Here is a 16,471-nt window from a genome sequence, read left to right as displayed (position 1 = left end):
GATTTTAATAAATATAACAAATTCGTAAAATATTTAGGGTTGGTGTAACAAAATTAAAAGTTTGTAAAACTTATAGTATTTTTAAAATAATATTGAAGGTTTGTCATTTATTTCCATCGTCTCTCTTATCTCACGCTTTGCGATTTTTGTTTTATTATCTCCCTCTTTTGCCTATTGATTGTTTTTTGATTTCTTATGTGATTTTCATTCAATATTAGGTAGATTTATATATACCTCATGGTTTTTGTTTGATTGTCACATGATTGCTTTCTTACTGTCACGTGATTTTCTTTGTATATTATGAAGCCAATCGAATGACTGACTAATTAACAAAAGGAAAAAAAAAAACTTCCATAAGGTAATTATATGAAAATCAAACGATTCTAAGAAATCACCATATATTATACTAAAACACCATGATATCCTATTTATTTTCTATCCAGCAAACATGAATATTTGGTACTTAGTTAAGCACTCACAATATTCAGAAACTAAATTATACATCGATCAAATAGTAATATGACCATCATAATTTGACTTGATGGTAAAAAGTAGTAAGACACAGTCTCAATAACTAACTAAGAGATCATGTGTTCAACAATGACCAATTTTCAAATGTTGTAGGGTAAAAAAAGTCCAGTTGGTAGAAATAGAAAGCCTATAACAATACGAGAAACTACATAAATTTGACGACTAATTCGAAAGACTAAATATTTGACAAAGAATATATGACAATTTATTTAAAAATCAAAGTGACATTAATCTAACATAGTTGTTTATTATCATTATTATTTGCCAACAATGCAAGTGGACCTATAAGTATATTCATACAATTTTATAAAGTTCTTTATAAAAAGGAAAGAATATATATTTATATATATATGTATGATGTGTCATATGATTGTGTTAAATTTTACAAATGAATTAATAATCCCTTCCAAAATGATTGGAAATTATATCTAAAAACAACTGACGTTCAGCAGCGCCACTCGTCTCTTAGTAAATAACATAACATCACATATATGTGTATATATTTGGAAAAGTAAACATAATAATAAGTTGGATGTGCATAAACAAAACAAAACATTTGAGCCCAATAATTAATCATTATGTTAAAAGAAATTGCACAATTTTTTATTTTCGGAAGAAGATATTTATATTCACAAAGGCATAAATAATAAATTACAACAAGCATAATTCATTTTATTTTATTTAGTTTTTAAATGTTAAGTTAATTTTTATAGTAACAAAAGCTTAAATAAAAATAAGAAAGAACAGAAAAAAAGAAAAGCATATTTTTGCATCACATCCTATCACATTTCCACGATTTCAGGTTATTATTATTTGCGCTTCTCTAATTTTTCATTCTGTTCTATCGTTGCTTTGCTCCTCAAACCCTCCTTTCGATCCATCTCAACTTGTTTCCAATCCATGCACTTTCAGATTATACTTCTCTAGGGTTTCCTTGAAGCGACTCTGGATCATTGCTTTTTCTGTGGTCTCCGTGGGTTTTGAAGATCCTTGGTAGGGCGGGTCGTCCAGGCGGTTCGATTTCTGGGTTTGCAGATCTGAGTTTTGCTTGGCAATCTTTCCCTCCAATTCACAATGTTTTGGCGCATGGCCGGATTGTCCACAGCGTCTCCTGTGAGTTTTTCTGTTTTATCACCCTCCATTCAATTTTTGCTCTAGCATTTGCTCTACTGTGGATTGTGTACTGCGAATTGTTTCAATTTCATGTACGAAGAAGAATTTTTATCGACAACATTCTAGATTCTATACGCGGTTCGGTGAAGATCATGGGGAGGAAAATGAAGTTTGAGAACGTCGATTTGATTTAATAAACTCAACTCACCAAATTCGCAATGCGTCGTCTTCAGCCTCTCTGTTTTTCTCCATTTTTAATTTGATTATCGTCCACATGATCCCGTCCATACCCTCTCCTGTCAGCTATATTTTCATGCGCCCGGTTCCTCGTTGAGATGTGCAGGAGTGGTGTAACTTATTTTCGTTATTTTTATTACTATCATTTATTTTATCTTTGGAACTGATAATCGATGAAGTCAGAGTTAAACCCCATTTTGCAAACGTCAACGATGATATGCATATTTCTCAATTGATAGGAGTGTAATTTGTCGTCTTCTCGTCTTCTCGTCTTCTTTCTTCTTAGTTTTTTTAACTAATGACCACGAAAGAGAAACTATAATGCACCTGTAATTCCGTTGGAAACCCTTGAAAGTATCCAGTAGATTTACCCATTGTACTCTCCACGGTGAGAAGGCCCCAAAGGAAAAATAAAAGTCAATCACCTTTTCTTCGCTTATTTTCACATGATTCAGCAGCTAAGAAAAAGACGGCTGTTTCGGTTACTCAAACTTTATCGTTCAACCTTACAGAAAGAAGCTATCACTCAGAAGTCGAAAATCCAATTTGGTTACCGTTGAGTAGGATTGCGAACCAAAAATATATTATTCTTTCAAGGTACAACATTTGAGAAGAATTTATAGGCAAAATGTGAATAAAGATGGGAGTTGGAACTTGTTGGCTGGGAGAAAATATTCCAGGCGTTGCACATTAGTGCACTGGACAAAGGGTAGGGTAGCACAATGTCCAACAGATGGCGATTGGACATTGGGGTTTTGTTGATTGGCCGACTCTAATCCTATAGAGTTTTAGCCTTGGTACCTTGCTACGTGATGCGAGAGACAATATGAGAAAATGCTTCAATCAAATACTCTAGTTACATATGTAGATTTAGAGAGCCTAAAATATAGCATACAACAGTGAATAAAAGAATATTATAACCATTTTTACATCAATAGGCACACCCCTTTAGAAGACCAATGTAATCATATGTAGAGAATAGTAGACTAATATAATCATGTGTAGATTTAGAGAGCCCTAAACGATACCGTAAAAGTACAATAGAGAGTAAAATACCAGTACAATCATATTTACATCATTAAAGACCCATATAATCTTCTTTCTTTACTGAGAGTCACCCGTTTAAGAGAGGAGTAGGGACGTTAGATTTCGGAGCCCCAATCCTTTGGAAGGTTTTTTTTTATGCAAGTCTTTCTATCAGTATTTGATTAATCCTTGTCCCATGTGTCAGTCTTTATGGTGCTTTAGAGGATTAAAATCCTTAGGAAGGTGGAATTCTTTACCTGGGAGAGGATTAAGATCCCTAGGAAGGTGGGATTCTTTACCTGCCAAGTTTACCATGGGTGTGGGAGATCAATCTAGTGATGCACGAGCACTTTAATATTGCATTCTACTTGTTTTGTGAATAGGAGGATAAAATGGTCCAGCTTCACTTGGGTTTTAATGTAACTGTGGGTTTCTTAATCATTTTATTTTCATTTGTTGCAGGTGGAGACAATTTTGGATAGGGAAAATTTTACATTAGAGGAGCTTCTAGATGAGGATGAAATAATTCAGGAATGCAAAGCACTTAATAGTCGACTTATTAACTTGTAATATTTCTTCGAAATTTATCATCTTTCCTTTTCTTCTATGTTGCTGGTCCATAGTTGGCATATCTTTTCGTTTGGTTGGTTGATAGGCTGCTAACACATGAAGAAAAATTAATTGATAGGATCATGTAACTCTCATTGTATTTGCATTTGATAGTACTTGTACTTGCTGTACTAGTCACCCAGTAGTGTTGTCATTTCCATCCATTCTACTTATTATTATTTACTGCCATGTTGTTAGTTTTTAAAATTTGTACTACATTGATTAAGCGAACTGCTTCACAGCAGCAACCTTGATGGTTGGGCAGATAAGAAAAACCGGAATAGATAAATATGTGAGCTTTACCGAGGGGGTTTCATTATATTCTATTAATTGATGATTGTGGTGACTGCTTTCATGCTTTGCAGCTTGAGAGAAAGAACACAGATTGAACAGCTCATCAGATATATTGTTGAAGAAGCTCCTGAAGAGGCTGAGAAGAAACGAAGTTTTAAGTAATTTTTGCTTCCGCATTCCAGACGTCATTCTTCATGCCTTCTCCCTTTCTCATTTTAAATTCTGTTATTCTCACATATTCTTGCCCAGGTTTCCTTTCATCGCTTGTGAGATTTTTACTTGTGAAGTCGATATAATTCTCAAAGCATTGGTGGAGGACGAAGAGGTGGAGAACTTGCTTTCTTTTCCCTATTAAATTATAAACGATAAAGATAGATCAATTACTTATTTGCTGCTGTGGTCGTTTGCAGTTGATGAACTTGTTGTTTTCCTTCCTAGAACCCAACTCTTCTCATAGCACACTATTGGCTGGCTACTTCAGCAAGGTATCACTTTCATAATATTTTAGTTCTGAATTATCTTCTCCATATTAGGTTAGTCTTTCACTTGTTTCAACTTTCAACCACTTTCTATTTCTTTCATGGGAAAGATTTTTGGAATATCTGTTTTGTAAACTTACTTCCTTGTCAGGTTGTCATATGCTTATTGTTGCGGAAGACAATTCCATTTATGAAATATGTTCAAGTAAGTTTGTATGCCATTTTCCCTTAATTTTTTTGATATTTTTTTCTTTTTTAAGAGTATGACCGATTGAGCCATTCTCAATTTCACTTGACTTTCTACATTTTATACATGACCGAAGTACAGTGAGTTTGCCAGGTAAAGTTGTGTTGGACCTGTTTGATATCACATAGTCAATATATAATAGAAGGAAGAAGGGTTCAGTGGAACAATGCTGTCTTTCGCTTAGATTTTCTTAATCTGCAAATCGCTTATTGCATTTTTCTTTGCTCAAGATGTTGCAATTCCATTTTTTATCATTCAGTTCTCTTTATCTTTTCTGATAACATTTTGTGATGTTTTTCAATGAAATGACATCAACTCTTGGGTGGTTTCTTCAGAGAAAAATTAATACAAACATGTTAAAAAAGCGAGGACCACACTTGACCAATTTTCTAGCCCCTCAATGGAACTCTTTAAAAACTTTTTCCGTGTATGTAAGTTTAAGCTAAATATGTGGTCGTTTTATTCTGATGATCTACTTTTCACATGGATTTCCAGGAACATCAAGCAATTGTAAAGAAGCTAGTTGATCTGATAGGAATTACTTCCATCATGGAGGTTGGTTGTTGGTCACCTTTCTTTGTTGCATCTGGTATTTTAACTCTTTCATTACAATAATGGTTTATGCTATTTGCAATGCGGTATCTGAATTAATGTTTTTGCTCGGTAGTGGTTACTTCTACTCTTAACTTTTTTAGTTTTTTATTTTTAAATTACATGGTTGGAGCGACATCTTTGGGTTGGGGCGTTAGTGCTTTGACATCTTTACTGACTGTACATTGTGAAGCTCATAGGAATTGTTCCTTCTCAACAGGTTTTGATTAGGCTTCTTGGCGCCGATGAACATCTGTATTCAAGCTATACAGATTCAATGAAGTGGATTGAAGAGACTGATGTGCTGGAGATGATAGTGGACAAGTTCAGTTCTTCAGTAAGTCACTTTCTTGAGGAAGTCATTCCGCCCATAAGAATGTTTACTTGCCTTCTCATTTGGTGGAGACATCTTTTTCTTAGTGAATTCACGTAACTTTTCAGCTTTCGCTGCACTTTGCTTTCCTTCCACCAAAGCTAGCCAGTTTTTACTGGGTCCGTACTGAAAGGCTAAAAGCTTTTAGGAAAGAATAGCATTCCCAAGATTGTCACATTTTTCCTTTGGAACCTTGCTTTTGGTGGTATCCATACTCCTGATAAGAGTCCATTGGCGAACTGCTCATCCTCAAATAATTGATTTAAAGGGTATATTAGTAAAATAATTTTTTTATCTCCAAAAAAGTTCAAGAAATGATTAACTTTTTTTTACTTCCTTTGGAATGAGAAAGATTTGAAATGAATAAAATTCTATGATAGTTTCTAGTATTTCAAATCAAATTAAAAAAAAGTTTATAATAACTTCTTGATTCTAAATGGACGGTTAGAAATTATGCTTCTCATGCAGAAAGAACTTATTGCAAATTATCTACTATAATTTTTTTGTTTTGCTCCGTTGTCATATATGTACAGCTTATTCAAAATAAAACAAGTTTTTTGTGTTTTGCCTTTACACGTGTCAGATTTTGAACAAAAGGAACCTCCCTTTTGTTCTGGAGTTCTATCGTTTTGTTTTTTTATAAGAAAAGACCTTTAGTTATATTCCAACAAAGAAAAACTGCAGCCTAAGGGCAGGGTAGATAGACCTCCCAGCAAAGCTTCAATGAGCACTTTCCAGTCGTCGTAGGTGAATCTTTAATTTGATCATTCTTTCAGGATTGTTCAGAAGTTCATTCTAATGCAGCAGAAACACTTTGTGCTATTACTCGATTTGCTCCTCCTGGTCTTTTGGCTAAAATTTCCAGCCCAAGGTAATGTTTTCGATTGTTGTAGTTCTCATATACCTGCATTAAAAAAGAAAGAAAGAAAAAAACCTGCAATTTTACATTGTTGACTAATAATGGTTCTCGTTGTCCAATCAGTTTTGTAGGAAGACTGTTTTGCCATGCTTTGGAAGATTCACGACCAACATCTGTTTTAATAAATTCGTTATCAGTGTGCATATCCTTGTTGGATCCTAGGAGGCTAACAGCTGGAACAGCTTATTCATACAACCGCCAAATGACTCATGGATCTACTGTTTCAGCAACTATGGAAACTGTAGAGGGCATGTTGGAGAGTTTAGGTATCGTATTGGCCATTGGGCCTTGTAAAGTCAATCATTTGTTTACTTAATAAGCCAGTTAATCAAAGGTATTAATGGGCATCGTATGAAATTATTAACCGTTCAATTTGATTAACTTGTACTTGCTGGGTCTTCATAGTCGAATAAATTTCATACTTTATGAATTATGATATTTGAAGGATTTTTCTTTTTTTGAAAAAATAGATTTCATACAAGTAATGAAATGTACAACATAGGTTGAAGACAGAGAATACATAATCTTGCTTGCTTGTGTTATTTGACTTTTGATGGGAGATTTTGAATACTGTGGTGGTCTGCATCTGTTCAGGCAGGTTGCTCAAGCTGCTGGACGTTTCTTCATCAGATAAAATTTTGGTTACTACATACGGAAAGTTACAGCCACCTCTTGGGAAACATCGTCTGAAGGTATCTTTCATTTGGTTTAAGTTAGCATATATAGGCTACTATAAACTCAGTACTTGAATAATTTACTTCTATTTTTATAAAATTTCATTCAATTATTTATTTTATCAATTTTCATTGATGAAAAAAAAAATATGGTTAAAAAAGAACCAGAACCCAGTAAGGTGGGTTGTCGACATCTTTTCACCTTTACTTTCTAAGGTTTTTTTGTCACCTTTCTTTTCTAAGGTTTTTCCCTCTCAATGAAACTATAGCGTTTCTATATGAAAGAAAATAAGAATGCAAGTCTTGATGATTGGAGAAAAGACAAATAAGTTGATCTGTGTACTTTGAGACTTTGAGATGGCTCTTGCTTCTTGGTTAAGTTGCATTGTTGCTCATATTTTTAAGGGTATTGTATGAAAGGATTATTGTTAGTGAAAAAATACTTGAAGAAAAAAAAATCATGATATTGATCCTTTTTCTACATCTACTTCCTCTTTTAGAAAAACAATTATTTTAAGAATAAATAATTGTTTAAATTTTTTAACATGACATGTTTGAAGCCTGGAAACATTTTTTTATGGGAAACAAATTTAATAATTGATGTATGAAATTTACAAAAAGAGGCCGTAGCCCAAGCTGAAGAAGTTACATGATAAATCTCCAATTGGTTAAAAAGGAAAAAAGGGTGTAAGATTTGAAGAAAGAAGTACTCTTACACCAACTCATTGTCTAGAGGGAAACATGAAATCTAACGAGAGACCAAAATTCAATAGGGTTCTCGTCCAACCCTCTGGACGCTCCATTCTGCTCACCTAAAAGATCCCACAAATTAGTGCACCTCCCAACAAGCCATAAAGAACCCTTCACATGAAAGGGTTGATGATGGAAGAACTTCCTGATTATATCCTCCAAAAGCCTAGAAGTCACTCTGCACAGCTTTTGCGTATTCACATCTCCAAAGAGTGTGATCTAGATCTTCCTTTGCCTTTCAACAAAGTACAACAAAACCATCTAACTTGCGAAGGCGTCCTCCTCACAGGGCATCCAAATTGTTAACTCTTACATGTAAAACTTGCCAGGTAAAATACTTAACTTTTCTAGGGATCTTAATCCTCTTGAGGTGTGAAAACCCACTCGCTTATTGGGGATGGATAAACAAGCCTATGACATAGGAGTTACACGAGAACCCCTTTGAAGGATTGAAACTTCACGCCTAAAATCCTTTCTACCCAGCCTAAAACAACCACCTCAAGCAAGGACAAAAGTGAGGCCCATGTGCCGTTTCTCTATTGGAAAAGAGCAACAACCTAGAGGAAAAGAAGGAGCTTCCCAACCAAAGTAAAATATCTGACAACCCTCTTGCGTAACATCCCTTGTTCAAAAACTTCCCACTTAGGTGGACAAAACCAAACAAAAAGGAGAAGGTGCTTCTGGTCAAACTAAAAAATTCGATGCCCATCTTGCATAAAATCCCTTGATAAAAAACTGCCCATTTAGATGGTCGCAAGTGAATCTTAATTCTTAGTAAAGATGCCTTCTTTCTTCTTAGACCAATGTTCTTCTAAAGCCTCATTTGGAAGAAACGGTGGTGAGAAGTATCCTTGCAGCCTAGGTTGTAGTTGTGATCATATAAAGTTGTTATGACTGCGCACTTTAAACATAAGGCTAAGACGTTAGTGTTGTGACAATGGCTAAATACTTTTGAAGCTTCTTCTTCTTTAGTTATTTTTCATATTTATGCAGAAAGAAATATGATAGTCTTCCAACAGGCTGTTAGAAATATCGAACAGATTTTGGATACTTTGATTTTTACTGTCTTCTTGGATTTCTTTTCCTCCTTGATTTGCAAGTACTTTTTCTACCTATTGGTCAGCATTTTTGTAACTCCGTGATTCTCTGGGTCCCTTTTATATTTTGCTTTTCAGTAAAATGTTATGTTTCTTATTTAGAAATGTTCCCCTGATTGTACCTTGAGATATTTCAGATTGTAGAATTCATATCGGTCTTACTCACGGTGGGTAGTAAAGCTGCCGAGGAGTTGATTAATCTTGGAGCAATTAAACGTATTTTGGATTTGTTCTTTGAGTAAGTTTCTGTATTTCAACTATAACTTGAATGTTGATGAGATCCATAGTGACATTTGGTTCTCTGCAATAATAGGTACCCATACAATAACTTTCTGCATCACCATGTAGAAAATATTGTAGTGTCATGTTTAGAGAGCAAGAATTCTTCCCTTGTACAGCATCTTCTTAATGAGTGTAATCTTGTGGGGAAGATACTGAACGCTGAAAAGCATTTCACTTTGCCAGTTGATGCGAACAAGGTAAATGCTCAATTTCTATTGATGTCTGGTCTTTCAGAAGTTAGGTATGTTGTCCGATCTATCTGAAAAATTATGATCTTGAGAAAAACAAAGAGATCGAGGGAAAGCTTGATACTGCCATTGTTTTTAATGTGCAAAATGCTTGGAGAGAGAACACCAAGACAGAAAGTTTTAGACTAGCAGAACCCAAACAAATTTTTTTTAACCAAATATCAGACAGGAAAGCTTTGACTGAACCTGAGATTTAGTTACCATTGGACTGCCCAAGATCCTTTATTAGTTTTGTTTTATATTGTTCTCAGTTTTTGTTTCCTTTTATTTGTTTATTCTATTTATTTTTTATTTTGATCTTGAGCATTAATCTCTTTTCATTTTCTTAATGAACAATTCTGTTTTTTTTTAAAAAGAAAAATAGAAAGAAAGAACAACCGAGATCTGTCAAATGTTCTTACATGAATTGCCAATGACCCATTGTTGGTTAATTGTTACTTTTCTTTAATCGTCGTTTCTGAAAGTGTTTCTGTTTTTCATTTTTCCTACTTGTTCTTCAGCCAACAGTTCCTGCAGAAGGTAGATCACCACCTAGGATAGGAAACATTGGCCACTTAACACACATATCTAACAAACTCGTTCAACTGGCAAACAACAGTAGTGAGATTCAATCTCATTTGCAGGTCGGTTCTTTTTTTTTTCTTTTTCTTTTTTTTCAATTCTCAGTGACATCATTACAAGGCTTAAATTTTCCCACACTTCTCTTCAACAGGAAAACACCGAATGGAATGACTGGCAAACAAATGTTCTTTTGAAGCGTAATGCATTGGAAAATGTCTACCAGTGGGCGTGTGGGTATGTCTTTTCCTTTGCTTATTTTCACTTCTTTTCATTACAAGTACCAACGGTCTGCACAACACCCAGATCGCAAGTGTCCATCTTATGACAACCCAACCAAAACAAAATCCACACAAAGATTTGGGAAGATTTTTTTTCCTCTTTAAAAAGATAAGGTAACTTTTCATTGAGACTAATGCTCAAAGATACATTAACCTTTGGAAGAATAAAGAAATTGAGAAAAACAAAAGAAGAAGAAATATATTGAGATGCAAAGAGGAGAAGACAACAAAAAGCGAACACTTAAAACCTAACAAATCATCTCCAGATTGGAAACCAAAGCTAGAGAGTCCTTAAACTTTAAAGTCAAACCCAACAGAAGTCCAAAGCCGACCAGGGATTGGGGAAGAATATTTTTAGTTTTCCATGATGTTGCACTATAATAGGTACTGTGGGCCTTGAATGATTGAAATGATTATGATATACAATTCATTACTTTCTTCTCGCCTGATATTAATTGAAGTATGCTTTGAATAGATGAACTGTTGGAATTCATGGAGTTGTTTTGGTGTGAGCTGACCAGATCAGCTATAATATGTGATCAATCATTATTTTAACTGATTTTTTTATTGGTATTTGCCTGAGAAAGATGGATCAGGGACATGGTTCACCTGGTCATCAATCAACACAAGAAGTGGCAGTATGACATGGTTCAACGTTATTATTATGTTTTACATTTCTTCACTCACATCTTATGCTGGCTAAGTGTTTTTCATTCAATCGTCGCCCAATTTACACTTGTGCACTTCATTTCTAATGTTTGAGTTACTGTCATCACAACGTTGGGTTATTTTTTATAGCTTAGCATTGATTTTTCTTGCATATCTTCTTGATTTGAAATTATTGTTTTCTATAGGCGCCCAACAGCACTGCAGGATCGAACTAGGGATAGTGATGATGACGATTACCAAGACAGAGACTATGATGTTGCAGCTCTAGCTAATAACTTGAGCCAAGCCTTTCGATATGGCATTTATAGCAATGATGATATGGACGAGGTACTGAAGGATTTTGTATTACTGTTGTCTACCCTAAACCCTAAACTCTAAAATGATAGTTCCTTGAGCAGGGAACTGATATGGAGAGTATCAATATATAAGTGTGTTCTGACTTCTAAAATGCAAGAATTAGGATGTCAGGTTTCTTGCATGCATTATACCTGGTCTGCCACTTTCTATTCCTTACATTTTTTTTTTCATCCGGAGCAATACTGATTGGTAAAAATGCAAAGAACACAAAGAAATAAAATATTGTAAGAGAAGTTTGAAGATGATGAACAAATACTCTGTTTCATATATTTTACATTTTTCCAGAACGGTAGAAGTATATGAGAGAAATATTAATATGTGATTCCTTGGGAGAAGTTAAATGGTTGCTCTCATGAGGTTCAGTATCCTCTAATGGAAAAGATTTATACTTTTAGCTGAAGCCTACAAACTTCTCTATTGAATGGGCATTATATATTCTTGATTATATCTCTTTTTCACCAATTATTTTCTTACTTTTCAGGCTCAGGGCTCACTCGAACGTGATGATGAGGTGTGATGACTGTAACCTTTACCTTTTGATTTTGGGACGATCTTGTAGGAAATTGTCTTTTGAAAGTAGAAGTGTTTTCTGATATAGAGCTTTTGCAGGATGTTTATTTTGATGATGAATCTGCAGAAGTTGTTATATCCTCTCTGCGTTTAGGTGATGACCAGGAAAGGTAAATCCGGTTTCCTTGTTTTTTCTTTTTCAACAAATGGTCACTGATAATCTATAACTATCATGTTACATCCGTGAAAATAAGGCGATTTCCATAGTAAGAATATGTTATTTTCACAATAAAACAATGGAGGAGATAAGGGTTATGAGAAATAGGGAAGAAAAAGTTCATTTTTTTTTTTTTAAAAAAAGTAACAACAAAATAGTCAATTACAACCTCCTTATTAATACAGTGGAGTTTTAAAAAATTTAAAATATATATAATTTGAAGTTGTTTTAACTATTGGTAATTGATTATAGCCTTTGTATGATATTCAACAATTGGAAGACCATCGTTTTTTTGTTTCTTTCGGGGAGGACCCTCCTGTCCTCTACCCTTAGGTTCTCTTTTGTTATATGAATATACATGTTCCTTATATAAAAAAACAAACAAATGGTAAATACAAACATTTTTAGTCATTTATTGTTTCAATCTCAAAAGACTAAGCTCATAATAATTAAAAAAGAAATATCACATGAAATAATGGTGGAGATAGACTAATGAGTGATATATAATAATGTATAATTTCGGTCCAGGTTGCACCCGACCAAAAAAATTATGAACCTGAGAACCAATCCGAAATCCAATTTTTATAAAATTTTCAATCCAATCCAACCCAAAATATAATTTAACCAAACCCTTACGGTTTGGGTAGGCCGGGTTTTCAAAATTTTGGAGCACCCCTATTTGGTATATTATTAGGTGAAGGTGGTCAATATAATAGAGGTTTTTTTAAATTCCCCCTTTTCTCACCATAAAGTTAATTAAATTGCTTTTCCCTTTCATACAGCGGCTCTCTCTTTACAAATTCAAATTGGTTTGCTTTTGAGAATGATTTAATTGCAAATGATCGTACAACTGGCTTGCTTGCTTCTCCCCCTCCTGATATCAAGGAGACTGGAATCGTCAATGATGGTGGTGATGATGTTATTGTTGGTGAAGAAGATGATTTGGATGACACTGCAACATCCTCCCCAGGATCACAAGGAACATCAGAAAACTCACGCAGTGTAACAAACAATTCAAAAGAAATAGTGGCCAACGAGACTGATAAGCCGCCTGAGTGGGTCGAATGGAGGGAAACCTCAAATGATGAAGGTTCATCTTTAACACTTCCAAATGGGGAAGTTTCAGAGGTTACTGAACCACAGGCCACAGAACCCTCTCCATCCGCAGAGATTGATAAAGAAGCTGCTGCTGGGCAGGTATCAACACCAACCAATGATCACGATAAACTGGATTCTCCTGATCCGACAAAATCGGATGAAAAAGTTGATGTAAAATCAAAATCTACTACTAGTGAGGAGACAGTCAATGATGCAGAAACCAATGATGTAACAGTGGACATCAAGAGCCCAAAGGAAGCTGGGAACTAGGTTCAAAAGATACGCTGACTGATATGTTCAACATTGATCCCGTGGGTAGATGAACCCTTAGGCTTGTTTTGCTGGCTAGGGAATTGTATTCTTAGATCCTTGTGTACATTAATCAATGGAGCAAGGTGAAGGTATAATAGGTTGATTATTCTTTCTCACCCTCTGTAGAAAAGTTGAGGTCTTATGTTTGTCTGTGACTCTCATGGTATCTCTATGAAAGATAAGGTTCTGATGTCAGATATATATATAATTTTTTGCGGGTAATTAAATAGCATTTAGTTATTAATGGGCGCCGACAAGGTTTATCTTAATTCTCCTGTCTGGAAGCTTTGCCTTTGTGCAGAATATTGATGATGGTGAGATCGAATTCGAGTACTTGCTGAAGAAATCGGAAAAGTAAAGTACAAGACCCCACCATTTGCTGTTGAAACTCGGTATTAATCATCTTTTGTACATGATCATCAGATGACAGCATATCATCAAATTATACAAATCTACAACTATTATCTACCCCACAAATGCTATTTTCTTTTTATTGTTTTTATTCTATGTTAGATTCAAATTTTTAACCTTAGAATACATAGCTTGATTAGTTAAGTTATGTTCTAGTTGGTATAGTTTTTTTATTTTTTAAATCTTTGGCAAATGTTTTTATTTGACTAATGCCAGATATCAAAACCTATTATGCATGGGGTCTTTGAAATAGACATAAATTTACGTTGTCTTATCATTAGTGTGTTGGGTGCATTATTTGAAAGCGAAATACCATCAACTTCTTTTCTAAAGCAACTGACGTAATTTGTACGTCATATTTGGTAGTAGGTTGAATTATTCACCGTAGTCTCTTTTATTGGTAGTTTTGAACACATTCTAATTATTTTATTAATATACTTTTATAATTTGCAACTTTGTGTAATTTACCGATATGATTTAATTGAAATAATAATAATATAAAAAAGCATTTGCCAGTCTACGGGTTCCTCCTCTTTTTTCTTATATAGTAATGGTAATTAAAATAATTGAATGAGCATATTTAAGAGTGATTATTTCTCAAAATTTTTATAGAATGTGACAGTTAATTGTGTAAATTAGGTCTTTAAACTTGTCTTTTTAATGATTTTGAACCTGACAAATTTGTTAAAATCACTTTTGGAAACTCTATTGGTAAAGAGTAATGCAAATGTTTCATAGTATTGCCAAGCATGATAAATAATTACTCAGTTGGAGGGCCACAACCTATCATTCTGGGGCCTCATCCTGCATTCTCGATATCGCTATTTTTCAAGCTCTCGTACGCAACAGGTTGGTTCTCCTTTTTGTTATCTATATATCATGTAAAAAAACTGACACTAAAACTAGAAACACAGCTCTACGAAGCACAATGCTATGAGCTAGGCATAACCGGCAACAAAGTCGGTGCCGGTAACCCATACTAAGATTTGATTTTTCTCACAATAAACCACAGCATTGTGATGTGCCTGCTCTACCAAACAAGAATTATTTAGGGTTCACTACATAATTAATCGTAGTTTTAGCTTTTAGGCCTATACTTTCAATCATTGATTGCTAAAATCGTGTCATAAGATAACCCTCAAATTATGAAAAAATAAAATCCCTAAACAGTGGATATAGACACTAGATATGACAAAAAAAAACCAGTCCTTATATTAATTGTGGATTATATATATATATAATAGAAAACGTGATCAAATTTAGAATTCAAAATTTTTCAATGTTTAAACTTGTGATAATTTAGTCAATCATGCATGGTTACTAAATAATTTTATGTCTTGCTTCTAATGGATGTGGTTAGATCATCGTGCAACTTGTTTTTTTCCACTCTCATATATCTAGCCGTACAAAATTATCAATCACATTATTATAGTTGTTTCATATAATTCAGTGAGACTTAGCTTGTATTCTAGTAACACGTGACTATCATATTCGATTCTTCTACGGTAAGTAATGGTCTCAAGAGCCATAATAGAGTTCTCCTTCGTACACGAATATTATTAATTTCGTAGCAAGCAAAGCCATGTAGGGATGATTAATTCAATACATTTTGGAGGGTAATATTTTAAATTACTTATAAATACATCAAACTGATGGTGAAATGTTAAAAATCTATAATGCAAACTAAACCAACTGAATCTATTAGTTGGGTTGTCTTGCTAAATAATGTTAAGCATGATTGTAAGTAATTACATCATATTCTGTGGCATCAAGCTTAGTAGTAGTAGCTGAAGATTTAAGTATTTAGTTTTTAATGCTACATTGAATGTTCAACCTACCTTTGATTTAAATAGAGAGATTGAAGTTTTAAAATTCGTAATGAATGGTACTGTATAATAGTGACATAACAATGACATTAATGGAATTTAGAAAAGCTTGTGTAAAAACAAAGTTAAATAACACAGCGATACTCGTATATATTAATCTTCATAATACTCCCTTTATTCTCCTCTCACTTACACTTCAATCCTCACATTTTCAAGTGAAACACGCATTGAGAAGAGTAAAATAATAACAACAATGTAAAAGTTAAAAGTAGAATCGAAAGACATTTTATATCATCCCTCGAAACTTTTAAACTAGTAAGGTAGCATTAGAAAGGAAAAATAAAGTTATTATTACTCCTTTATCTCTTCATCTAACATGTAGGAATCTCAAAGTTTTGGCATCTTTTCAAACCTAAGTTTTGGAAAGAAAAAAAAGAGAGAAATAAAGGAAAAATAAAAAGCAGAAATTGATTGATGAAAAAGGCCAAGTATGATATATTGTTGACTTTTATTTTCCCACCTTCTTAGCCAACAACCGAGTGAACTCGTCCGAGTTGAACTCAACTCAATAATTTTTATTTGATTTATCTCTTGAATTTTTTTGTCATGTTTTGAAAATTAAAATGGTTTCCGCCAAAATGAATTGAAGTCCAAGTTTCCAAATTCCAAAATAATAAACTTTCCTTTATTTTATGTTATTTATAAATTTATTCAAATAATCCGACAGTGGCCCCAGCCAGCTGCTCTCCTCTTTGAGCTGAT

At 33.9% G+C, this 16,471-nt stretch overlaps 1 protein-coding gene across 2 annotated transcripts; it reads left to right on the top strand.

Moving 5' to 3' along the window:
- Positions 1 to 1,318: 1,318 nt before the first annotated feature.
- LOC101211139 (serine/threonine-protein phosphatase 6 regulatory subunit 2) lies at positions 1,319 to 13,716 on the top strand. Of its 2 annotated transcripts, XM_011660016.2 has the most exons (20): positions 1,319 to 1,333; positions 1,444 to 1,644; positions 3,370 to 3,473; positions 3,882 to 3,968; positions 4,060 to 4,135; positions 4,221 to 4,295; positions 4,441 to 4,494; positions 5,032 to 5,091; positions 5,348 to 5,464; positions 6,277 to 6,371; positions 6,483 to 6,685; positions 7,014 to 7,111; positions 9,078 to 9,178; positions 9,254 to 9,419; positions 9,971 to 10,093; positions 10,183 to 10,265; positions 11,164 to 11,305; positions 11,817 to 11,846; positions 11,945 to 12,015; positions 12,845 to 13,716. In XM_011660016.2, the coding sequence occupies exons 2-20, from the start codon at positions 1,606 to 1,608 to the stop codon at positions 13,428 to 13,430; spliced, it is 2,310 nt and encodes a 769-aa protein (XP_011658318.1). In that variant the 5' UTR covers positions 1,319 to 1,333; positions 1,444 to 1,605; the 3' UTR covers positions 13,431 to 13,716. The 2 variants fall into 2 exon arrangements, with proteins under 2 accessions (XP_011658318.1, XP_004134561.1); XM_004134513.3 differs by having other exon boundaries at positions 1,332 to 1,644.
- The last annotated feature ends 2,755 nt before the right edge of the window (positions 13,717 to 16,471 follow it).

The sequence above is a fragment of the Cucumis sativus genome, chromosome 6 (assembly GCF_000004075.3).
Source record: "Cucumis sativus cultivar 9930 chromosome 6, Cucumber_9930_V3, whole genome shotgun sequence".
NCBI lineage: Eukaryota > Viridiplantae > Streptophyta > Magnoliopsida > Cucurbitales > Cucurbitaceae > Cucumis > Cucumis sativus.
The sequence above is the reverse complement of the archived record's forward strand: the minus strand, read 5'-3'. Positions and strand labels throughout refer to the sequence as shown.